The sequence below is a fragment of the Pseudorasbora parva genome, chromosome 24 (assembly GCF_024679245.1).
Source record: "Pseudorasbora parva isolate DD20220531a chromosome 24, ASM2467924v1, whole genome shotgun sequence".
In the NCBI taxonomy this organism is placed as follows: domain Eukaryota; kingdom Metazoa; phylum Chordata; class Actinopteri; order Cypriniformes; family Gobionidae; genus Pseudorasbora; species Pseudorasbora parva.
In genome coordinates, this window is record NC_090195.1 from 32,336,407 (window position 1) to 32,357,072 (window position 20,666).

The 20,666-nt window shown below is 39.9% G+C and overlaps 2 protein-coding genes across 4 annotated transcripts in view; one reads left to right on the plus strand and one right to left on the minus strand.

Annotated features, from left to right (window-relative positions):
• Nucleotides 1-20,666, minus strand: part of wdr37 (WD repeat domain 37) — a 54,045-nt gene that overhangs the window by 8,445 nt on the left and 24,934 nt on the right. For all 3 annotated transcript variants that reach the window (XM_067434771.1, XM_067434770.1, XM_067434772.1), the window contains 3 exons: nucleotides 19,090-19,166; nucleotides 17,697-17,931; nucleotides 17,466-17,607 (listed from right to left, as the gene is read on the minus strand). In XM_067434771.1, coding sequence (XP_067290872.1) covers nucleotides 17,466-17,607; nucleotides 17,697-17,931; nucleotides 19,090-19,166 — 454 coding nt within the window. The remainder of the gene's footprint in view (nucleotides 1-17,465; nucleotides 17,608-17,696; nucleotides 17,932-19,089; nucleotides 19,167-20,666) is intronic.
• LOC137064267 (uncharacterized) lies at nucleotides 798-2,221 on the plus strand. Its single transcript, XM_067435640.1, has 2 exons — nucleotides 798-937; nucleotides 1,060-2,221. The coding sequence occupies exons 1-2, from the start codon at nucleotides 798-800 to the stop codon at nucleotides 2,219-2,221; spliced, it is 1,302 nt and encodes a 433-aa protein (XP_067291741.1).

The window sequence follows — 20,666 nt, forward strand, 5'->3', positions numbered from 1 at the left end:
ATGGAGGGAGCATGGAGCACCACATTAGCGATAATCTGATTTCTGACTATCACTGTATTAGCAAGTTGTAGTCCCTGTGATTATTATTCCCATTATGCTTTAAGATGAGTAAGCAGGCGCAACCACTTAAAGGTAAAATATTCACTCTGCAATCCTCTGACTAATATCAGAACCGGCTCGTCTGTGTTTGAGAATGTAATTCGCGAAACATATCTCTAAGAGATATCGGGTCCCTTGATGAACGAAGATAGTGAGAAGTAGAGATACTCAGAGAGATCAAAGATCTAAATTAAATCACAACTAATCATACGATCAGCTATAATTTATAAATGTAACAAACTCAAGGAAACTACATACAATTAGAGTCAGATAAATTAAAACATGGAGTCAGATTTAAAATTGGATCTTCACACTTTAATAAATTACAGTGTCCTTTATAGAAGCGCCCGAAAAGACGAACACGCAGTATTCCTTCGACCAGCTGTTGGATTCCTTCCTTGGGCCAAACAGGTGGAGTTTACAAAGTGGTGACCCCGCCCTACGTGATCTCCCAGTCTCAGGCGAGTGACGTCTTTTGGCGCGACAATTCAGATCCACCCGAGTGAGCATGAGGTTTGAAGTTCTACTTTTCTGTCTACAAATGTCCTGGTAAGTCCATTTTTGTTTACCTTTTAGAAAGTGTTGAGGGAAAGCCTAGACGCACCCAATATAGACACATTTGTTGAACGGGTCGGTATACCCACAATAGACCGGAGACCGTAGAAATCCGGTGGTGTTTAAGGTTATTAGAAAACAACATGGCTTATCAGGGAAGCGGCAGTTTGAGTGTAGATAAGGAGATAATGGAAACGCTTGGAGTGAACATTAAAGATCTCCTCCTTAGCTTGCGCAACAAAGGTGTAGATTTTGAGTGGAACAATGAGAAAATTCTAGCTTGGTACCAGACTGAGGGCCGTAAATTGGAAAAAAAGGCTCCTTTTAAGAAAATTCTGGTCGCGATCGTTTATCTGCTGCGTCGAAATGATTTGAAAACTATTGCAGAAAACGAACGTGTAATAGCCAATATAAAAGAGCTAGAAATGCAACGATCGGACGAGTTAAAAAAGCTATTAAAGCGGTCAGATCTGAGGCGCAGGCGCTTCTGACGACCAGCCAGACAATTTTTAATCAGACCCGTACCATCGAGCATGACTTAGCCTGTAGGTTGTATGCACAGGATTTGTTTACTGCAGCGAGACAAGAGATTTTAGATCTTCGTCTCTATAAAACACCTAGACATGTTCTAAATGATCTTATTGAAATCTTAGATCTGCATAGATGGCTTGCATCAGAGAAAATGAAAAATATTAAATACTCTGAATTATTATCAACGTTAATGATGTATACTGGAAATGAATGTACTGGCTGTATTGGGTTCTTTGCCACTTTCCCTTTAATTCACCCAGATCAAGTTTACTTAAATTCCACTACCATACGCTCTATTGGCGTTGTAGTGAAGGATCAGATCATAAAATGGGACTATCTTACGGGGTATATGACTTTGAGGGGCATTGAAACCTTGTTTACCACTCGCAGTTGTTGTCATGAAACATCAAGTTACGTTATTTGCACCTGCAACACTTTACAGCCTTTTTCTGCCAATGACTCTAAGCTTGTTAACGTCCAGTCATTGCATGGACATTCTGATGCTGTTCAAGTGTCTCACACACAGTGGTGCATCGTCAGTGAGATGAATTCCTTCACCTACGGAGGTCTGACCTGCCCTGCTAACCACACTTTCTGTTTAGAAGTGAAAGAGGACTTTTCAATGGGTCAGATCAACATTCTTGGAAGGGTACCAATGGACGCGGATGTTTCCCCGTGGTGGGAGGACACTTTTTATGAACAAAGCACACAAGATTTGGTCAACACAATGGACTTAGTACAAGAAATGATCCTGCAGACTGAATACCATCTAAACCAAGCACAAGTGGAGTCAAATCTGGCGAAAAAGACTGCCGAGATCCTGTCTAGTTCTTCGACGCGTTCAGCACAGTATGCGTTCACATGGTGGGACTGGATGTTCCGTGGATGTGCCATGGCCAGTGTGTTCATCTTCTTATTCACACTCTGTCAGTGCTGCTACTTCAGATGTCTTCTTCGAGCAATGCGCACTTCAACCAACATGGCCATTGCACTCAGCCCATTACAGATACCAGCCCTACGGAAAGTGCAGCTGTAAAAAAAAAAAAAAAAGAAATCCCTGTTGGTGGCCCCTCGGAGACTGCTCTGTCTCTGCTCCAAGGGACCAAGGGCGGAACTGTAAGAATGGATTTCACCTGAGAACAAACTAAAGGGATTAAAGCTGCAATAAAGACAATAAAACTTCACTATCTGAATGCAAGAGTAAACAAGACTGCATCTGGCCCAATCCTATTTCCTCACCCCTGCCGAGATATGACCCTCTCACCCTCTGGGTCACATGCAAATATCACAGATACTGCCACAAGCTGTTTCTGTATGGTCAATACAAAGACTTTTGGTGTGATTGGTAAACAGGTTTCATTCTCACATCAGGGGAACTGGTGACATTCCAGCTCTAGAAAAACAGGTACATTCCGGGTTTGTTCCTCTGGTGTGGGAGATGCTCATAAAGATCTTTTGATAAACATTTGCTGTCAGGCCCCAGGATAGGTGGGACCATTTGGGTCTGAGAAAAGAACCAAGATCTGCATAAATATTTGGGTGCTAAATGTTTATTGTTCTTTGATCTGGGGGAGTATTTAAGGGAAAGGAGCAAACCGCTCAGGGAAGCATCTGTATCCAGAACTTCCCACACTGTTCCCGTGTGTTTCTAGAAGCCAGGTAAAATGATGACTCTTTGAAACTATGTACTATTTTATACTTGAGTAACATTGTATGCTGATCAGTTGTGTATCATTGTCTTTTAATTTGACTATATTTTGATGATTTTGCCTGGCTAAATAAACATTTACTTTGATTAATCTTGTATTATTCTAAGGCCGCTTCTTTTAGTACGATCAAACGGAGTCTGGTATTTCCGCAAACGTTGTCTCGGCGATAGATCAAACAGCAGGACGCAATGGAGGGAGCATGGAGCACCACATTAGCGATAATCTGATTTCTGACTATCACTGTATTAGCAAGTTGTAGTCCCTGTGATTATTATTCCCATTATGCTTTAAGATGAGTAAGCAGGCGCAACCACTTAAAGGTAAAATATTCACTCTGCAATCCTCTGACTAATATCAGAACCGGCTCGTCTGTGTTTGAGAATGTAATTCGCGAAACATATCTCTAAGAGATATCGGGTCCCTTGATGAACGAAGATAGTGAGAAGTAGAGATACTCAGAGAGATCAAAGATCTAAATTAAATCACAACTAATCATACGATCAGCTATAATTTATAAATGTAACAAACTCAAGGAAACTACATACAATTAGAGTCAGATAAATTAAAACATGGAGTCAGATTTAAAATTGGATCTTCACACTTTAATAAATTACAGTGTCCTTTATAGAAGCGCCCGAAAAGACGAACACGCAGTATTCCTTCGACCAGCTGTTGGATTCCTTCCTTGGGCCAAACAGGTGGAGTTTACAGCATGTTTGGTTGGATTAAAATGAACCCTGGTGCAAATGTTTTGTTAGTGCGGTTCGTTTGAATAAGTGTGAACGCTGGCATCTGAACCCTGATGCGCACCATACAAGCGGACAGAGACAGCTTAAAGGGTTAGTTCACCCAAAAATGAAATTGATGTCATTAATGACTCGCCCTAATGTCGTTCCACACCCGTAAGACTGTGTTCATCATCGGAACACAGTTTAAGATATTTAATATTTTAGTCCCAGAGCATAATGCAGTCAAAGCCCACTTTACTGTCCATGTCCAGAAAGCTAATAAAAACATCATCAAAGTAGTCCATATGTGACAATCAGTGGGTTGATTAGAATTTCTTGAAGCATCGAAAATACATTTTGGTCCAAAAATATCAAAAACTAAGATTTTATTCAGCATTGTCTTCTCCTCTATGTGCCTCCAAAAAGAATCAAAGGGTTATTGAATCAGTGAATCTATCAATGATTCGGGTCGCCAATGTCACGTGATTTCAGCAGTTTGGTTCGCGTCAAACTGCCAAACTGCTGAAATCACGTGACATTGGCGACTCGAATCATTGATCGATTCACTGATTCATTAACCGTTTGATTCTTTTTTTTGATACCAAAATGTATTTTCGATGGTTCAAGAGACTCTAATCAACCCACTGATGTCACATATGGACATATGGACTTTGATGATGTTTTTATTAACTTTCTGGACATGGACAGTATAGTGTGCATTGACTGCATTATGCTCTGGGACTAAAATAAATAAAAAATATCTTAAACTGTGTTCCGATGATGAACGGTCTTACGGGTGTGGAACGACATTAGGGTCATTAATGACATCAATTTCATTTTTGGGTGAAGTAACCCTTTAATAGATGAGTCTCTTCCATGTGACGTAGGTGGAAGTACCGCAGAAGGGCGAAAAACGTTAAAATAGTCGGACATAGTTGGTTTACCTTCTTTTGTGAAGGGCGTTTGACTAAGTCTTTGCACGTTTGCTTTGTAAACATGTGATCGGCACTTTCGCCTACGTCATGCGTGACCTTTCCAATGTGATCATGTAAAATGTGGTGCATTGCAGAGCAGCACAAAACTAAATTTCCAGTTAAAAAGTATACTTATACTTGTATAACGTCCAATCGTTTCGCTAGATAAGACCCTTGTTCCTCGTTCGGGATCATGTAGAGCCCTGTTAAAGTCCACTATATAGATGAAAACTGGAATGGTTCCTTCAAAAACCTTCATATATTTTCGACTGAAGAAAGAAAGACAAGAACATCTTGGATGACGTGGGGGTGAGTAAATTATCAGGACATTTTCATTCTGAAGTCAACTACTTCTTTAAGTGGGCCGCTCTTGGCTAGAATAAACTCCCATGTAGACCAGAATTTATGGTGAGAGTCGAAGGTCCTATCTAGCAAGTGACTTCTGTAATGAGGCTTGAGTTGCTGCTGGAATTTAATCTTCCCAACAAATTATATTATTGTGATTATGAAATTAAACTCATTTTTCCCTGGTTGGAAAGACCACCCTCTGCTCCTGTACAGGGTACGAGAGAACGCGCAGCTGGGGCAAAATGAGGCAGAGAAAGTGTGTGTGAGATTTGAGACAGTCTGGGTGAACAGCAGGAATGTCAGCAACCCTCAGGGTCACAGCGCACATTTAACTGCTCCGCTCAGCACACACACTTCCATTTAATGGACCTTAATATTTCTAATCTATCACGTCATTCCCTGCTGACATTTCTCTCCTCTTTGTATTCCCTTCTCTCAGGAGAGCAAGGGAGAGAAAAATGAAAAAAAGAAAAGAAAAGGGCCGGAGTTGGTGCTCCACTCGCCTCTAGCCGTGCTAATTTGAATTGACATGATATTAAGGTTTAATTAGGGGCTAAATTCCGCTGCATTAAAGATTTGGAGTTGGGCTTGGCCGTATTTAACAGCTTTGCTCGGCTCGCTTCGGCACAGTTCACATCCAAAGTGAAGCGTGGAAACACTTTCTGACATCGCGGGTCGCCACCGGAAAGCAAGAGTGGGGGCGGTGGTGGGGCCGATAATAGATTAAAGGCTTGATTAAAATCCTATTACAACTCAAATGATATTTTGGGAATGTTCCGTTTCCCCTGGGACCACTGACAAGCAAGGTCGGGACTCATTAGAGGAAAAGCGGTGTGTGTGTTTAATAAGAGATCCTGTGTCGGATCATAATACGCTTTTTAAAACAATGGCTAATGTAGTTGCATGTGATCATGCTCATGCTGATGCTGGTAAAGACAGGACATAAACTAGTATTATTTTCTGTCTTTTCTTTACCCCCTCAATAAGTCAAGTTTTCTGAAGTCATACAATTGCTTTGTGATGACACAAAGTCCTTATTTACAAAAAATCTTGCCCTCCACCATTTCTCTCAAAACCCATTCATGCCTTCCGGGAAGGCAGCGCTGCATTTGAACCGATTTGAACGCAGAAATGACGGGAAGCTTCACAACATCGCTTCAGTCGCGTCGCAAAGTGGATCTCCAACGTTCACTGCTGTCAGGACTTCACCAATTCATACCAAAGAAGTGTGTTTTTGACGGAGCGGTCCCAGCGATAAAGGTTCGGTCCTGCTTTGGAAGCAGCCGGTGAGTAAAACTGCTTCAAATGTCTGTGCTGTCGGCTATCGTCGCGTGAGTAAACATCAGTAAACGACACGATCGCGTGCTTCGTCATTCAAATGCGCTAACGGTTACTCCATTGTTGTTCTATGTATAACGTTACACTAGTCTGAAGTGCAAAACCGTTTTGCTTGCTACTGCTAAGGTCTAGTCGCATACAATAGTCCATAAACCGAGAGTAAACTGAGAGTAAACACACACAAATGTTGACAGGCCACTAAATACAGTCGATACCACAGAGACGGACGTCCTGCTGCTGCTGTTTCTGTTCAATTTCAGCACTCCAATTTGTTCAATTTATGTTCAATTTATTTCAGCCTCTGAATGATTCTGGATCATATCTGTATTAGCTGAGATTGATAGCCATGGGTTTCTCCACGCTTAAGGACGTCACTGCTTTGCGCATTCGTCATTCTTTAGCTCCGCCCACACGATACGCCTTCGGGCGCTCGTTTTTTTCCGGAAAGACTCGGTACAGCCCATATTTCTTTTATAAATATAATAAAACTAAAGACTTTTCGGAGATATGAAGGATGCAATACTACTCTATAGGTACTCAAGATTGACATGAGATTGACTGAAACTGAGTTTCACCCCCAATTTAAAGAGTACATAACACACAGAGTTTCTGCCAACCTCATGTTAATCTTGAGTTCCTATAGAGTAGAACTGCATCCTTCATTTTTAAGAGTCTGTAGTTTTATCAGATTTATAGAAGACAGATACGCTGTACCGATTCTTTCCAAAAACAGCCAAGGTTGTGGAGGCGTGCAGTGGGCGGAGCTAAACAAACACACGCACGCACATACCCACACACACACAATGGCATTTTCCCTGGATAACTTTTGATTCACTATACATTTGTGTTGTTCACATTATATGAACTTGTGTGCCAATTTCCAAGAAAACACACACATTTGAGGCAGTTTCACTCACTGCCTGTGGTTTTGACTCGGGAACACACACACACACACTTGCAGAACTCCAGAAACACAAACTGCATCCACTGCTCCCTTAACGCTGGGTTATTTGGAAAGCTGAACAAGGTTATGTTTCCCTCACAACCAAAAACACACTTCTTTAGTGATATTGTTGATTTTGTGGTCTAAAAACAAAACGACACCATGGCCGACGGCTCCCATAATCCGAAAGAAGCTCGTTGATGGACACACTCTTGCTCTCGCTCTGTTTGATGTGCACACGCGCTCTTTCGGGAGAAGTGCCCATATAAGGAATTCCACCCTTTGTGACATCATATAGGGCCATACCCGTAAAAAAACTTTCCAAAACTTGTTAGAATCTGGAAGGAGTGTATTTGCCACAGAAATACTCAGTCATATGCCCAACTCTGTTTTTGTGTGTTTTTTGGAGCCATGTTTAGCATGAGAATCAAACTTTAACCGTCAGAATGCACGAAATAGCATTAGACCCCCATCTTTAATATAACTCTGATCTAAAAATGGAATTAGGTGTTACTGCACATCTCCATTTACATTTGTTGCATGCACATTGGACAATATACTAAACTTTTTTACATTCAATGTAAAACAAATCTAATGGGTTTGGAAAGACAGTCTGACTGAAGTCTAGCTGAACTATTCCTTTAAGATTCAACAAATAGAAGTCATTTAGCAGTTCACTTAGGCTACTACAGCTTTAAAAATGAGGTCCATTAATGAACCCTCACTAGATTCAAACCTACAGCCTTTTGGCCTCCAGCCGAATCTTTAACCACTAGTGTGCATCTGAGAAACACAAATAGGTGGGCTTGTCATGTGGAATTTGTGTGATCTGTCTCAAAGGAGACACCAGCTGTGATTTTTCCTCAGTGAGAAACCCATTCTGACACATTCCCCAAGACAGCAGGTGTGTCTCCTCTGTCTGTCTGAAATCGAGCACACTGGCGATACTCTCATAAGCATCCTGACAGACAGATAATGTGTCTGACAGCAAATGCCCCGCAGATGAAAGAGGAACGGCAGCAACACTACGTGCAACTGTGTACAGCGATTCTCGTGTCATGTAGCATTTGTACTGTGCCACTCATTAGCATTTGCATAATCATTAGATGATTAGGGGACGGCATTTTAGGCATTTCTGACGCCCTTTTGAGCGGCAATATGCACAGGTTTAGAAAGTCTTAAGTCCAAATCAAGTCTCAAATTCTGTTTTGGTCTCAAATACATACATTTCTGGGTTAAAAACAACCCGATCGTTAACCCAACGGTGGGTAAATATTGGACAGAACACATGCTAGGTTATACTAGCCCAGCAGTTTGTGAGGAGGTGCATAATCTCTACTGTCAGTGAAACTAAACCCAGCAGTGGGTAACACAACAATTTGAAAATAACCCAACAAAATGACCCAACTGGCAGAACCAGAAAAGGTAGTGTTTATTTTGTAAAGTTTTCCGCGTGAATGTCTACACTGAAACAAAACATTATGTGTGTCTGTGTGTGTGTCCACAATGTAAATGGATTTACAAACATACTAAATTATGTTTTTTTGACAATGTAAAAATTCTGAATGTTTCTTGTGATGGGTAGGTTTAGGGGCTGTGTGTGTGTGTGTGTGTGTGTGTGTGTGTGTGTGTGTGTGTGTGTGTGTGTATGTGTCTGTGTTGGGTAGGTTTAGGGGTAGGGGAAGTGTAGGGGGATAGAATGAAAGGCCGTTGATAAACACGCTAAAAAGTGATTATGCATCTTGACAGCCCGCCAAAATGGCATACGAATTGGCGTGTCATACATACGCCATTTCATGAGATCAGTCTGATGTCCACCATGTCATGAATATGAGTTTTGATTTGGTTAAGCCAACAATAACCTGACAATTCGCATGTCTCTAAACAAGATAGAATAGACTTTGATCACATCTAGATGAATTCAGTGGTACGACACAAGGGCCATCAGACTCAGTTTTCCATCGCTGTTCACACTTCATGTTAGCCTAGAAATCTAGACGCACCCTAGCGGCAGCAAATTTAATCTGCCCGCAAGTGTCGTCTAGGAACTCTCAATACCCTTCTGAGCTGTATTCCTCACAATCTGGACGGGCCAATCACATCGTGTATAGAGTCGGCGGGCCATAATGACGACGGCCGAGTTGCGTTTGTGTGCTTCTGTTGTCTAGTAAACACAGAAACTGGCGAACGGCGGCGGTCTTTCGAATCAGCTTTGACCGCGACTCTGGAAGACTTGGAGTTAAGCTTTTCTCTGAGAAAAGAACAAAGAACGGCACTGAAGTCATTCTTAAAAAGGGAAGATGTGTTCGGAGTTTTGCCGACCGGATACGCCGAATGTTTAATCTATCAACAAGCTCCGCTTCACCTTCGTTGCTCTGGTTGGTTGTAGCGCTATCCTATCGCGTGCAGAGGGAGTTTGAAAGACAACCGTTTATCCCGCCCCTCGGTTTGAGCCCTGTCTATGGTGAGTTTCCAGACCTAACATCTTGATGTGGGTCTGGCTTGTCAGGCTTACTTCATGTACTAGGAGCAGCAGTATATACTAGTTAGCTCTTAAAATGCCGCTCTTTAAAGTTTTCAATGCTCATGCTGCTAACAGCAAAAAAACTGGGCAAAGGCTTGAATGTTTCATCTAAGTGTCCATATGTCGTAATGCTGCGCTCATGGTGTGTCCTGATGCTCTGGGTTAGTGAAGTGAGACAGGCATATGTCAGCTGTACTGCACAACTGAGATAAACTTCACTCACTATTAGAAACTGTACAGAAGTAAGTAATGTAATGCATTCTTATTAAAGCTACTAAAGTTATTCAGTCAGGAGCAGTGAGTGATTTGCTGTGTTTCTTTTGTTGTTTGATTCATATTAATACACTTAAATACACAGATCTAATATACACGTTATTTCTTTACTTGCTCTTTACATTCAAAGACATGTGTTTGTGTGAACCATACGTTTCTGACATAAATTGTTAAAAACGCACAAGTTGAAGCGTGAAAGATAACTTAATACTCACAGGATGACAGCCAGCTTTCTGTGTGTGCTCAGAAAACCATATATCAGAAGTTTACACTGATATGGCTTCAAAATGCATGCAGATAATAACGTTCATGATGATGAAGAACTGCAATGTCACGTGAGCATGATAGAAATGATCATCAAAACCAAACCAATGTTTTAGTTGTTGGCAGAGCATCTGAGGCAGGAGCTGGAAAAGCTCCGTCCTCTTCTGGATAGGGGGCGGGGAACAGCAGCTCATTTGCATTTACAGATACATGGCAAGAAAAAAAGCATGTTTTCCTCCCACTCAAAAATGGGCATTTACAACATCATAAATGATCTGTGGGGTATTTTGTGCTGAAACTTCACAGACATATTCTGTTGACACCTAATACTTATATTACATCTTGTAAAAAGGGTCTTAAAGGGTTAGTTCACCCAAAAATTAGATGTATGTCATTAATGACTCCCCCCTAATGTCGTGACATTGGCGATCCGAATCATGAATCAATACGCTGACTCATGACCGTTTGAATCTTTATTTGAGGTTTGAAAACAAATGGGTCTAATTAACCCACTGATGTCACATATGGACTAATTTGTTGATGTTTTTATTTCCTTTCTGGGCATGGACTGTATAGTGTGCATACACTTGAATACACTGTCGGACTAAATCTAAAATATCTTAAACTGTGTTCCGAAGATGAACGGAGGTCTTAGGGGTGTGGAACGACCAATATCATTTTTGGGTGAACTAACCCTTTAATGGGTCCCCTTTAAACTCTATGATGCAGTGAAATTTGCGTTGATGGGTGAAAAAAATGTGTGACCACCCACTCAAAAATACAAATTCTGTCATCATTCACACACAATATACGTTTTTGCATTTAAAGATGAAAAACACAGGACAGTGCAAAAAAATAATAATCTTGAGACTCTTTTTTTAAAAGTTAAACTAATTAAGCATTTTTAGAATACTGTGTCATGACGTGAAGGCCATACTCAGAATTTGTCCTCTGCATTTAACCCATCCAAGTTAGTGGACAGACATTAGGAGCAGTGAGTAATGAAGACACACACACACTGCACACCGTGAACACACACACACACACCTGGAGCAGTGGGCAGCCATGCACTGCGGTGTCCAGGGAGCAATTGGGGGTTAGGTGCCTTGCTCAAGGGCAACTCAGTCGTGGGTGAAGGGTATTGAGGGTGTAAGAGAGCGCTGTAAATTCACTCCCCAGCTACATTTTTCCTGACAGAACGGAGAGTCGAACTGGCAACCTTCAGGCTGACTCTCTAACCATTATGCCACAACTGTCCACTGTCATGAACGAGACGCAAGTACAATCGTCAAACATGTCCGTCTACTGCATGTTTACATAAAAATATTTTCATGTGTCAAAAGATGAACGAAAGTCTTAGGGCCCAATCACACAGAAGAATCTTCTTCCATTCCACTGCATTACATTTCCATTGTTTTTCTGATGAAACTTGAGTGATTTCCATCAATCATTGTAAGCCGATTTACCCAAAACCTTGATAGCTCAAAAAGTTTATAAAGGCATTGTAAAAGAGATTCACTGTTTATTATACAGCTATGAGGAGCTGGATTTTGAGCTCATTGGACCAATGAGATTCCATTGTGGGCGGGGCTACCCATTATGGGGTAAACAGGAGAAACCGTGCAACTTGGCAAATGTGTTTTTATGTGGATGTATGTGTGTGGTGTCATGTGGAGTCAACACTTGAAGAATGAGTGGAGGAAGTGGAGGGAAATGAGGATAGCAAGATAGGCAGTCTGAATGACAGGAAGGGTGTGTGTGTGTGCGTGTTTGTGCGTGTGTGTGCGAGCGAGAGCGAGCGAGCGAGAGAGAGAGAGAGAGGTCTAGCTTGATTCATGTATGTGTGCCATGCATGGACCCACAGACATGATCAGCATGAATGAATATAAACTCAGCCTGTGTGAAGGTGTGTAAGTGTGTGTGTCTGGTCTTTAGGAGGTCCTCAGCTCCTGCCAGGAGCGCTGCAGAGCTCATTCATCTTACGGTCCCAGTGCAGCAGAGCATTCACTCCCACTGACAGCACAACACCCTCTCTCTGTCTCTCATGCGTGACTCAATCAACCCACACACACACTGCACTGTACGCCACTCATTACAACCAACAGCTGTCTCTCTCTACAGCCCATACACACACACACACGCACGCACACACACACACACACACACACACACACACATCTGCATGCAGGAATACACATACACGCTGCTATTTCCTGTCAAACATCTCATTCATTAAGCCTTTCGGCACATTTCGAAGTCAAAGTTTCCGTGTCAGGTGTTGCATATTCTAAAGAAAATTCACAGCCAATGTGCTAGGGTGTTTGGGGTGTTTTTATGGCATTTTTATTTAGTTGGTAGGGTGTTCAGGGTGTTTACAAGCATGTCGCCATGTGGATGCTAGGTTGGCCCATTGGTCAAAAATCAATAGAGCCTATCCTCTCTAAGTCTCTATGATATTCTGACATTATTGTGGGATTATTAGGGCCCTATGAAATGATTCCTTTCAATATTTGCCAAACAAAGTCATGTGTACTGCTTAAATTGTGGAAAAATTGTGATATTCCTTATATACCGTTTTAATTATTATTACTTTAAGAAGTACACAGATCAGGCATAACATTATATGACCACCTTCCTAATATTTTGTTGGTCCCCCCTTTGCTGCCAAAACAGCCCTGATCCTTTGATGCATGGACTCCACTTGTGCTGTGGTATCTGGCACCAAGATGTTAGCAGCAGATCCTTTAAGTCCTGTATGTTGTGAGGTGGGGCCTCCATGGACCAGACTTGTTTGTTCAGGACATCCCACAGATGCTCAATTGGATTGAGATCTGGGGAATTTGGAGGCCAAGTCAACACCTCAAACTCATTGTTGTGCACCTCAAACCATCACTGAACCATTTCTGATTCGTGGCAGAGCGCTGAATCCTGCTGAAAGAGCCACAGCCACCAGGGAATACCGTTTCCATTAAAAGGCTGAGCATGGTCTGCAACAATGCTTAGTTAGGTTGTTTGTGTTAAAGTAACATCCACATAGATGGCAGGACCCAAGGTTTCCCAGCAGAACATTGCCCAAAGCAAGCCTAAAAAGGCTCGCCTTCTTCCCATAGTGCATCCTGGTGCCATGTGTTCCCCAGGTAAGCAACGCACACACACCCGGTCATCCATGTGATGTAAAAGAAATATAATTTCTTATGAACAGGGGTCAGCATGACTGGTGTGTGGCTATGCAGCCCCATACTCAACAAACAGTGGACAGGGGTCATTATGGGCACCCTGACCACCTTCTTGAGCAATCTGAGCTCCAGTAGCTCATCTGTTTGATCAGACCGCACGGGCCAGCCTTCACTCCCCACGTGCATCAATGAGCCTTGGCCGCCCATGACCCTGTGGCCGGTTCTCCACTGTTCCTTCCTTGGAGCACTTTTGATAGATACTGACCACTGCAGACCGGGAACAGCCCACAAGAGCTGCCGTTTTGGAGATGCTCTGACCCAGTCGTCTAGCCATCACAATTTGGCCCTTGTCAAACTCGCTCAAATCCTTACCGTAGCCCATTTTCCCTGCTTCTAACACCTCAACTTTCAGGACAAAATGTTCACTTTCTGCCTAATATATCCCATCCACTAACAGGAGCCGTGATGAAGAGATAATCAGTGTTATTCACGTCACCAGTCAGTGATCATAATGTTATGCACTATTGGTGTCTATTCTACAGTATAATAGTAATACATTTCTGTCACAACTTCAACATAAATCAATCTTCATGTGGAGAGTCCTCATATATGCTGAAAACTCTAAAGCTACTTTTCACACATTTCTTTATTTTTCCACTCCAATGTCTGATTACATAAGGGAAAACTATGAGAAAAACTGATGCACAGGTGTTAAAGTGCGGACTTGAGTGCGAGCGCGTGTCTGTGTTGAGTGTTGCTCAGGGCTCAGTGATGAGTGAATTCAGCGGCCCAACATAATTAGCTGCGTCTCATCAACTCCTGTGTAACGTGACAGCACTGGAATCAACCCGATACCCCGAGTCACATGTACAAACCTCTTCACGTATAACAAGTTCAACTATGAGGCGACAACAGAAAAATGTGATTCCCCTCATGATTTTCAGTGTCTTATTGTCAGGGAGCACTCACATTCATTTAATTTACACTGTATTCTTCACTTACATTACCAAAGCAGTAACGTATATTAAAAACTTTTCCTTTAAAAAGAAAAGTTTATGTTGAAGATTGACATGCAACATGAGTTTTGGTTGTTTTTTCTCTCGTAGTGTCTATTTACGCCAAGTGCAAAAAGCCTGCCTTGTTGGCAGAGGGTCTTTACATTAACTCCGCCCACTGATGTCTAATTGGGCCAGACAAAACTACAAAAGACGGATTGTCAGGAATAGGGATAAGGGCAGAAAATGTATGCAAATCCACCTTTTGCTGAACTCACTCTACTTACTCCCTTTTCCCATAACATATCAGATCGTAAAAGGATTTATTTTCACTAAAAAGAAAGAAAATATTCAAAAAGTGGAAATGAGTGTCTAACGAGTGTTTAATAATAAAGTGATTATCAAGTTGGGTTAAGGGTTGGTGTAGCTAGGACTTTATTTTCCCAATAAGGTGGCATCCATTTAATAATTTTATCATTTAAACTCCATGCTATTATTGCATACCATTTAATGTACAAAAATACATTTAAAAGAAAAATGTTTACAGTGTAAATAGAATAGATTTCAACCTTTGCATTCATTCTCAAAACTTTTGTGTTAGCTTGCAAAGAACATTTTTGGGGAAAAAAAAGTTGTTTTTTTTACGTTTACATTGCCAAATAATATTTCCTCCCATCTCACATTTTTTCCTTCACCATGTCCAAATACACTTAATTTAAAAAGATAGTGAAAATAATCATGAAAACTATCACAGATTGCAAAAATAACATTCAAGCCTTTTTATGAGCAGCTTTTATCCAAAAATAATAATAATTTGTCTTTATAACACTTTTGTCAAACACACTTACTTATAACTTTTGTATGGTGCATTGGGTGTGAAGGTGCATGGATTCATACATTTTTTGGAATATATATACTTTTTAAATATACTCATACTTTTGTTGGCTAGCTAGAATTGAACGTTTCCTAAAAAATAACTCGCTTATTTTGCTGTAATTTGTGTAAATTTGGTATCACAATGGTTTATTTTTCTTTGTTTTGATCATTCCAGATTTTGAAATGTATCAATTCATATTTTGATGGATTTTCTTATTTTAAGACAACAACAATCATGCTAAAAAACTAAAGACATTTGAAAAATGAACAAACATTAATAAAAAAATAAAATAAAAAGATTAAAAATATATATTTTTAAAAATTAGTAGTTCTAATAAAAGCTCAACCCCTGGAGTTTTATATATAATTAAAATTATATTTAAAAGAGTATTAGAATAAAATTATCCCTCTTTATTATTATTATTATTATTATTATTATACAATAACTATTTTATAAAAGCGATATTGTGAAGACCATCACACAGGTAAAGCGGTTCGATTTTTTTTTCTAATGCCTATGTTCCCTCTATAGCTCGGCCTTTGGTACATTATCACTTAAACATGACCCCTTTGAGTAATTAATGAACTGAATGAATTGTGCGAGGTTGCAGATGATCCAGAAACGCGCGAGAGCAAAATGAACAATCGTCGAGTGGCGATATCAGCGAGCCTCCCGTCAGTCTCGATGAGAGTGAAGGACAGTAATTGACTTTGCACGGAGGGGCTGACAGTGGGAAGCGTGCGGCAGTACGCCGGCTAATCTCATTACGCTGATTGTCTATTTGAGAGCATTACGCTGGGATCTGACGGAATTATACATGTTGGGCTTGAACATAATGAGCGGCGTGTAATCCCCGGTAATCAAAGACTGCAGCGCCTCCTCATTCCTGCCTTAACCAGCAATAACCACCACGCAACTGATTTTACACGCCACCAAAACGCAGCTCACACTGCAGCTGGTGACACATATTACAAAGCAAAGGGATTGCTCTGGGAAAGCAGAAATGAGAGCGCTGGAAATAAATGATAGAAAGCAAGACAGCAAAGGGCTTGCTTTTACTTGGTTTTGAGGAAATAGATGTGAATGAAATGAAGGTTAGGAGAGAAATAAGTACATGTTGAGCTGTTCCTGTAAATGCTGAACATGCACTGCCATCTAGTGGTCAGAGAGAAGGAACACAAACAACAGAGACATTTATGACATTTAATTTGCCTAAAATGTAATCCATGAACCTTCATAAATGACATATTAATGTCTCAAATTTGGCTTCATTTCTTTTGTGTTCCAGGGAAGAAAGGAAGACATAGTTTGGAATGAGACTCTGAATACTTCAGCATCCACAAAGCAAAACCCTAGCAACCACCCGGCGCTCTATTCATAGTTTTCCGTCACGTGACTGTCGCGGAGCCCTGGAGGGCAAAACAGCCATAGAGCTGCAGCACAAGCCTCTCGGATTTCCATGTTAAAAACAAAATATGTAAACAATTAAGTAAAGTTTAATGCTAATTAAAGATTTGTTGACCTGGGTTTCATTTTAAATGGAGTGGTGTTCCACGACTTACTGTAGAAAGACAGCTAGAAATAAAGAGCTGTTCGAGATGAACCGACGCCAGGCTAGAGAATCTTTATTAGTGCAACCCATCCTTAAAGTGCATCAATGTATTATAACGGTGATATTAAAATATTAAATTCAGTTTACACCCTTTTTGATGATGCATACTATATACAGGCGAGTAGATGAGCACAATGTGTTTTCTTTATATGGGTTTCGATGGGAAAACACTTAACGAGAAGCCTTGTGTTGTATTAATATTCTGTTCATTTTCTTGTTTTCATCAAATAATTTATATCAGCTTTAATTTCAATTAACACAAATTATTTGTAATAGTTTTAGTTAAAAATAACAGCACTGATACTTATCAGCCAATAGCTATTTATTTCTTATGTCATGAAAACATATTTTCATATTGTGAATTATTTGATTAGGAATATATATATATACAATTTATTTATTTTTTCAATTTTTGTGTCACGATTGAATTTTTACTCCTTTTGGCACAATTCATGTGCACCTTATTTTAGGTAGAAAGTCAAAAGTCAGGAATGCAAGAAAAGAGATCATGTGACTTACTCAGTGTGGCCCTGGAAGACGTTCACAGAGTGGATGGAGGGATCTCTGAAGTCCCACAGGCGGAAGGTGGTGTCCCTGGATGAAGTCACCACCAGGCGTTGGGTGGGATGAGTACAGCAGTGGGTCAACTCTTGATCGTGACCTGCAAACACACCCATTTTCGTGTTAAACAGAGGAGTGTGACCCTGGCAAAGGAAACCAGCACAGTCCCCAGAGCAGTGACATGTTCACCTGTGAGAGTGTGCACCAGCTCAGAGGTTTCTACATCATAGAGGTTGGCGGCTCTATCCCAGGATGCAGTGACCACCTGCTTTCCTCCCACCAGCCAATCAGCTGCAATCACCACCCCCTGGTGGCTCTTCAAGGTCGTTGTTGCAACACGGATAGTGGGGCATTCATTGGGCCCATCTGCCTCTCCGTCGGCCTCGTCTTTATCAGAGAAGTCCACGTCATCGTCCAGCGAGGCCTAATTCAGAGCGATAAGAGTCAGCGCACAGCTGGAATAAAGGCAAGCTTATTCAGACTTCGACAAATAAAATAAAACAATAAAACATAAATTAAAAATAAAACAAAATAAGATAAAAAATAAATAAAAAATGAATAAGATTTCAAAAAATAAAATAAATAAACAAATAAATAAATAAGAAGAAAAAAAAGATAAAAAAAATTAAAAAATTAAATTAAATAACATAAGATAAAATAAATATATAAATACGATAAAATAATTTTTTTAAAAATAAGATAAAATAAAAGAATTAATAAGATAAAATAATAAAAAATAAAGCTAATTCAGACTTCGACAAATAAAATAAAACCGTAAAACAAATAAAAATAAAAAAGATACAAATAAATAAAAATGAATAAGATTAAATAAATAAAATAAATAGATAAATAAGAAAACAATAAGATAAAAAAATGTTTAAAAATAGATAAATTCAATAAATAAAAAATTAAATAAGATAACATAAAAATAAATAAATAAGATAAAATAAATAAAAAATAAGATAAAATAATTTTAAATAAATAAACAAACAAATAAATAAATAAGATAAATAAGATAAAAAATACAAATAGTTTGCAGCCATTTTAAAACTACACTTTGCAAATTCTATTGGTTAAAAAAATTAACTTTCATGTGTCTTGCTAGAGGTTTGCCATTTTTAATGATCATGGTAATTTTATTTCTCATTCATTGTGACAACAAACATTCAGTGCTTTATGCTAGGAGCTGCTTTTCTCTGTCAGGACTATTATAGTTTTATAAAACCATAACACATATATTCATTATTTAAAATGAAGTGAACGTTAACTAAACTAACTTATTTTATTTCAGCTAGTTGTCAACTTAACATTTCTCATTTTCATTTATTTAACTAAAACAACTCATAAAAACAATATGAAATATAAAAAATTATATTGAAATATGAAATATTAAAACTTCCGAACACTTACTTTCAAATAAATGTAATACATAAATTAACTAATACATTGTAATAAACTACGCACAATTGCAGATAAATAATATTGATTTCAGTATTCATGTTGAGGCACTTGGATGAGAACCACTGCATAATTACACAAAAAGGAGGCAGAAAAATGGCGGTGTGCGTGTTTTAGCACTCACGCTGATGTCTGCTGGGGGCTGGGGAAGTGGCAGCTGTACCATGTAACGCCAGATGTGTGCCGTCTGGTCCCCGGACGCTGTCAGGAAACACAGACAAAACAAACACAGATGGAGCATTATATAAAAAAAGGGCAGTCATCTATCAAATCACATTTAAAAGCATCTGACAGGTGGGGGGAGAGATACAAATAGAGATGTGAAAAAAAATCTCTCAGTCTTATGGAAACATAAATATTAAATGCAACATAGCCTTTAGTTATGGCATAAATTAATCCTCTAGAAGTTTGATTTTCACTTAAGCTGTGAGAGGTCCCAGACGAGGCCCCATTTTACCGATTTTTAAGCTGCAGGAAGTTTGAGTTGGTACCCTGTGTGTGTTTCGACCGCAGGGACCGGGGTCTAAATGAAGTTCTGGGTTCCCCCTCAGAAAGTTCCTCCAAAAATCAGGAACATTCGGGGATGGGACTTGGGTGCTGATTGGTTGAGTTAACGCAGCATTTGGATTGGTTGACGCTGAATTTTATTTCAACCACCATTTTTAAAGGGGCGGTTCCGTGTTTTTTTTTCTAGGCTTGGTTGTGTTTATGGGCAAAAGTATAACATGTCTTAATACTTCTTCTTTTTTTACGCTGTATTTTTCTTATATTTGACCTTTATTCCACACCGCTGTCTCCACTGTCCTTTGAACGGCTCGTTTGCTTCCTGCTTCGATGAAGCCCATCCCTCCGAAAAATGCAATGGTCTTAGATTGGTTAGATGGCCAAATGTAGTTTCCTGTATTTTTATTGGCTGAAGTGCCAAGCACATGTTGCCAGAAATGCCACGCCCCTTCCCATTACGGGCAGAAGTCACATCTGCGGAGACTAGCGAAGGTTTATGATGTCACCAACCCAGGAAGAAGCTTGTTGTAGTCCAAACCGGCCATTTTTGTAGGCAATAAACTGCTGTAACTTTAAAAGACAATATCTCTGTTTGCATTGAACTTTCAGCGATATAACTTTTTTTAAATGAACTTTCAGCCCTGTTTACACACTAACTAAAGTTAAAAAAGTGAAATCGCATGCAACCATTCCTTTAAAAGTCTGATTCGGTGCTTATAATTTCGGTAACTTCGGTGGAAACAGAGTGGGAGATGTGATGGCTGCATCAGCAAATGAAGCACACATTAAAGGGATAGTTCACCCAAAAATGACAATTCTGTCATTAATTACTCAACCTTATACCATTCCAAACCCGTAAGACTTTTGTTCAGAACACAAATGAAGATCTTTTGAAGAAACCAGAGATCTTTTTGACCCTCTGTTGACAGATCTAAATTAAATCTGTTCATCCTATAAAGCGATCGAGTCTCTTCAAAAAAAATTGACTGAACTGCTCAATTCATATGGATTCATTTTACAATCTCTTTTTGAAGCATCAAAACTAGTCATGTAGCTGTCAGCAAAGGGGCAGCAATAGTGGTCAACTGATATACTGCCATGGCCGATATATTTTTAAATATTAGCATCAGTCGGTAAGCTTTTCTATTTGGCCGAACTGTTTGAATCGGGACTATTATTTTGACAGCTCTGAGAGTG

Bases quoted from the DNA above. Each gene is read 5' to 3' on its own strand.
- LOC137064267 (XM_067435640.1), top strand. From the start codon at position 798: ATGGCTTATCAGGGAAGCGGCAGTTTGAGTGTAGATAAGGAGATAATG. The intron at 938-1,059 runs GTACCAGACTGA...AACGTGTAATAG, and splicing joins AATGAGAAAATTCTAGCTTG to CCAATATAAAAGAGCTAGAA.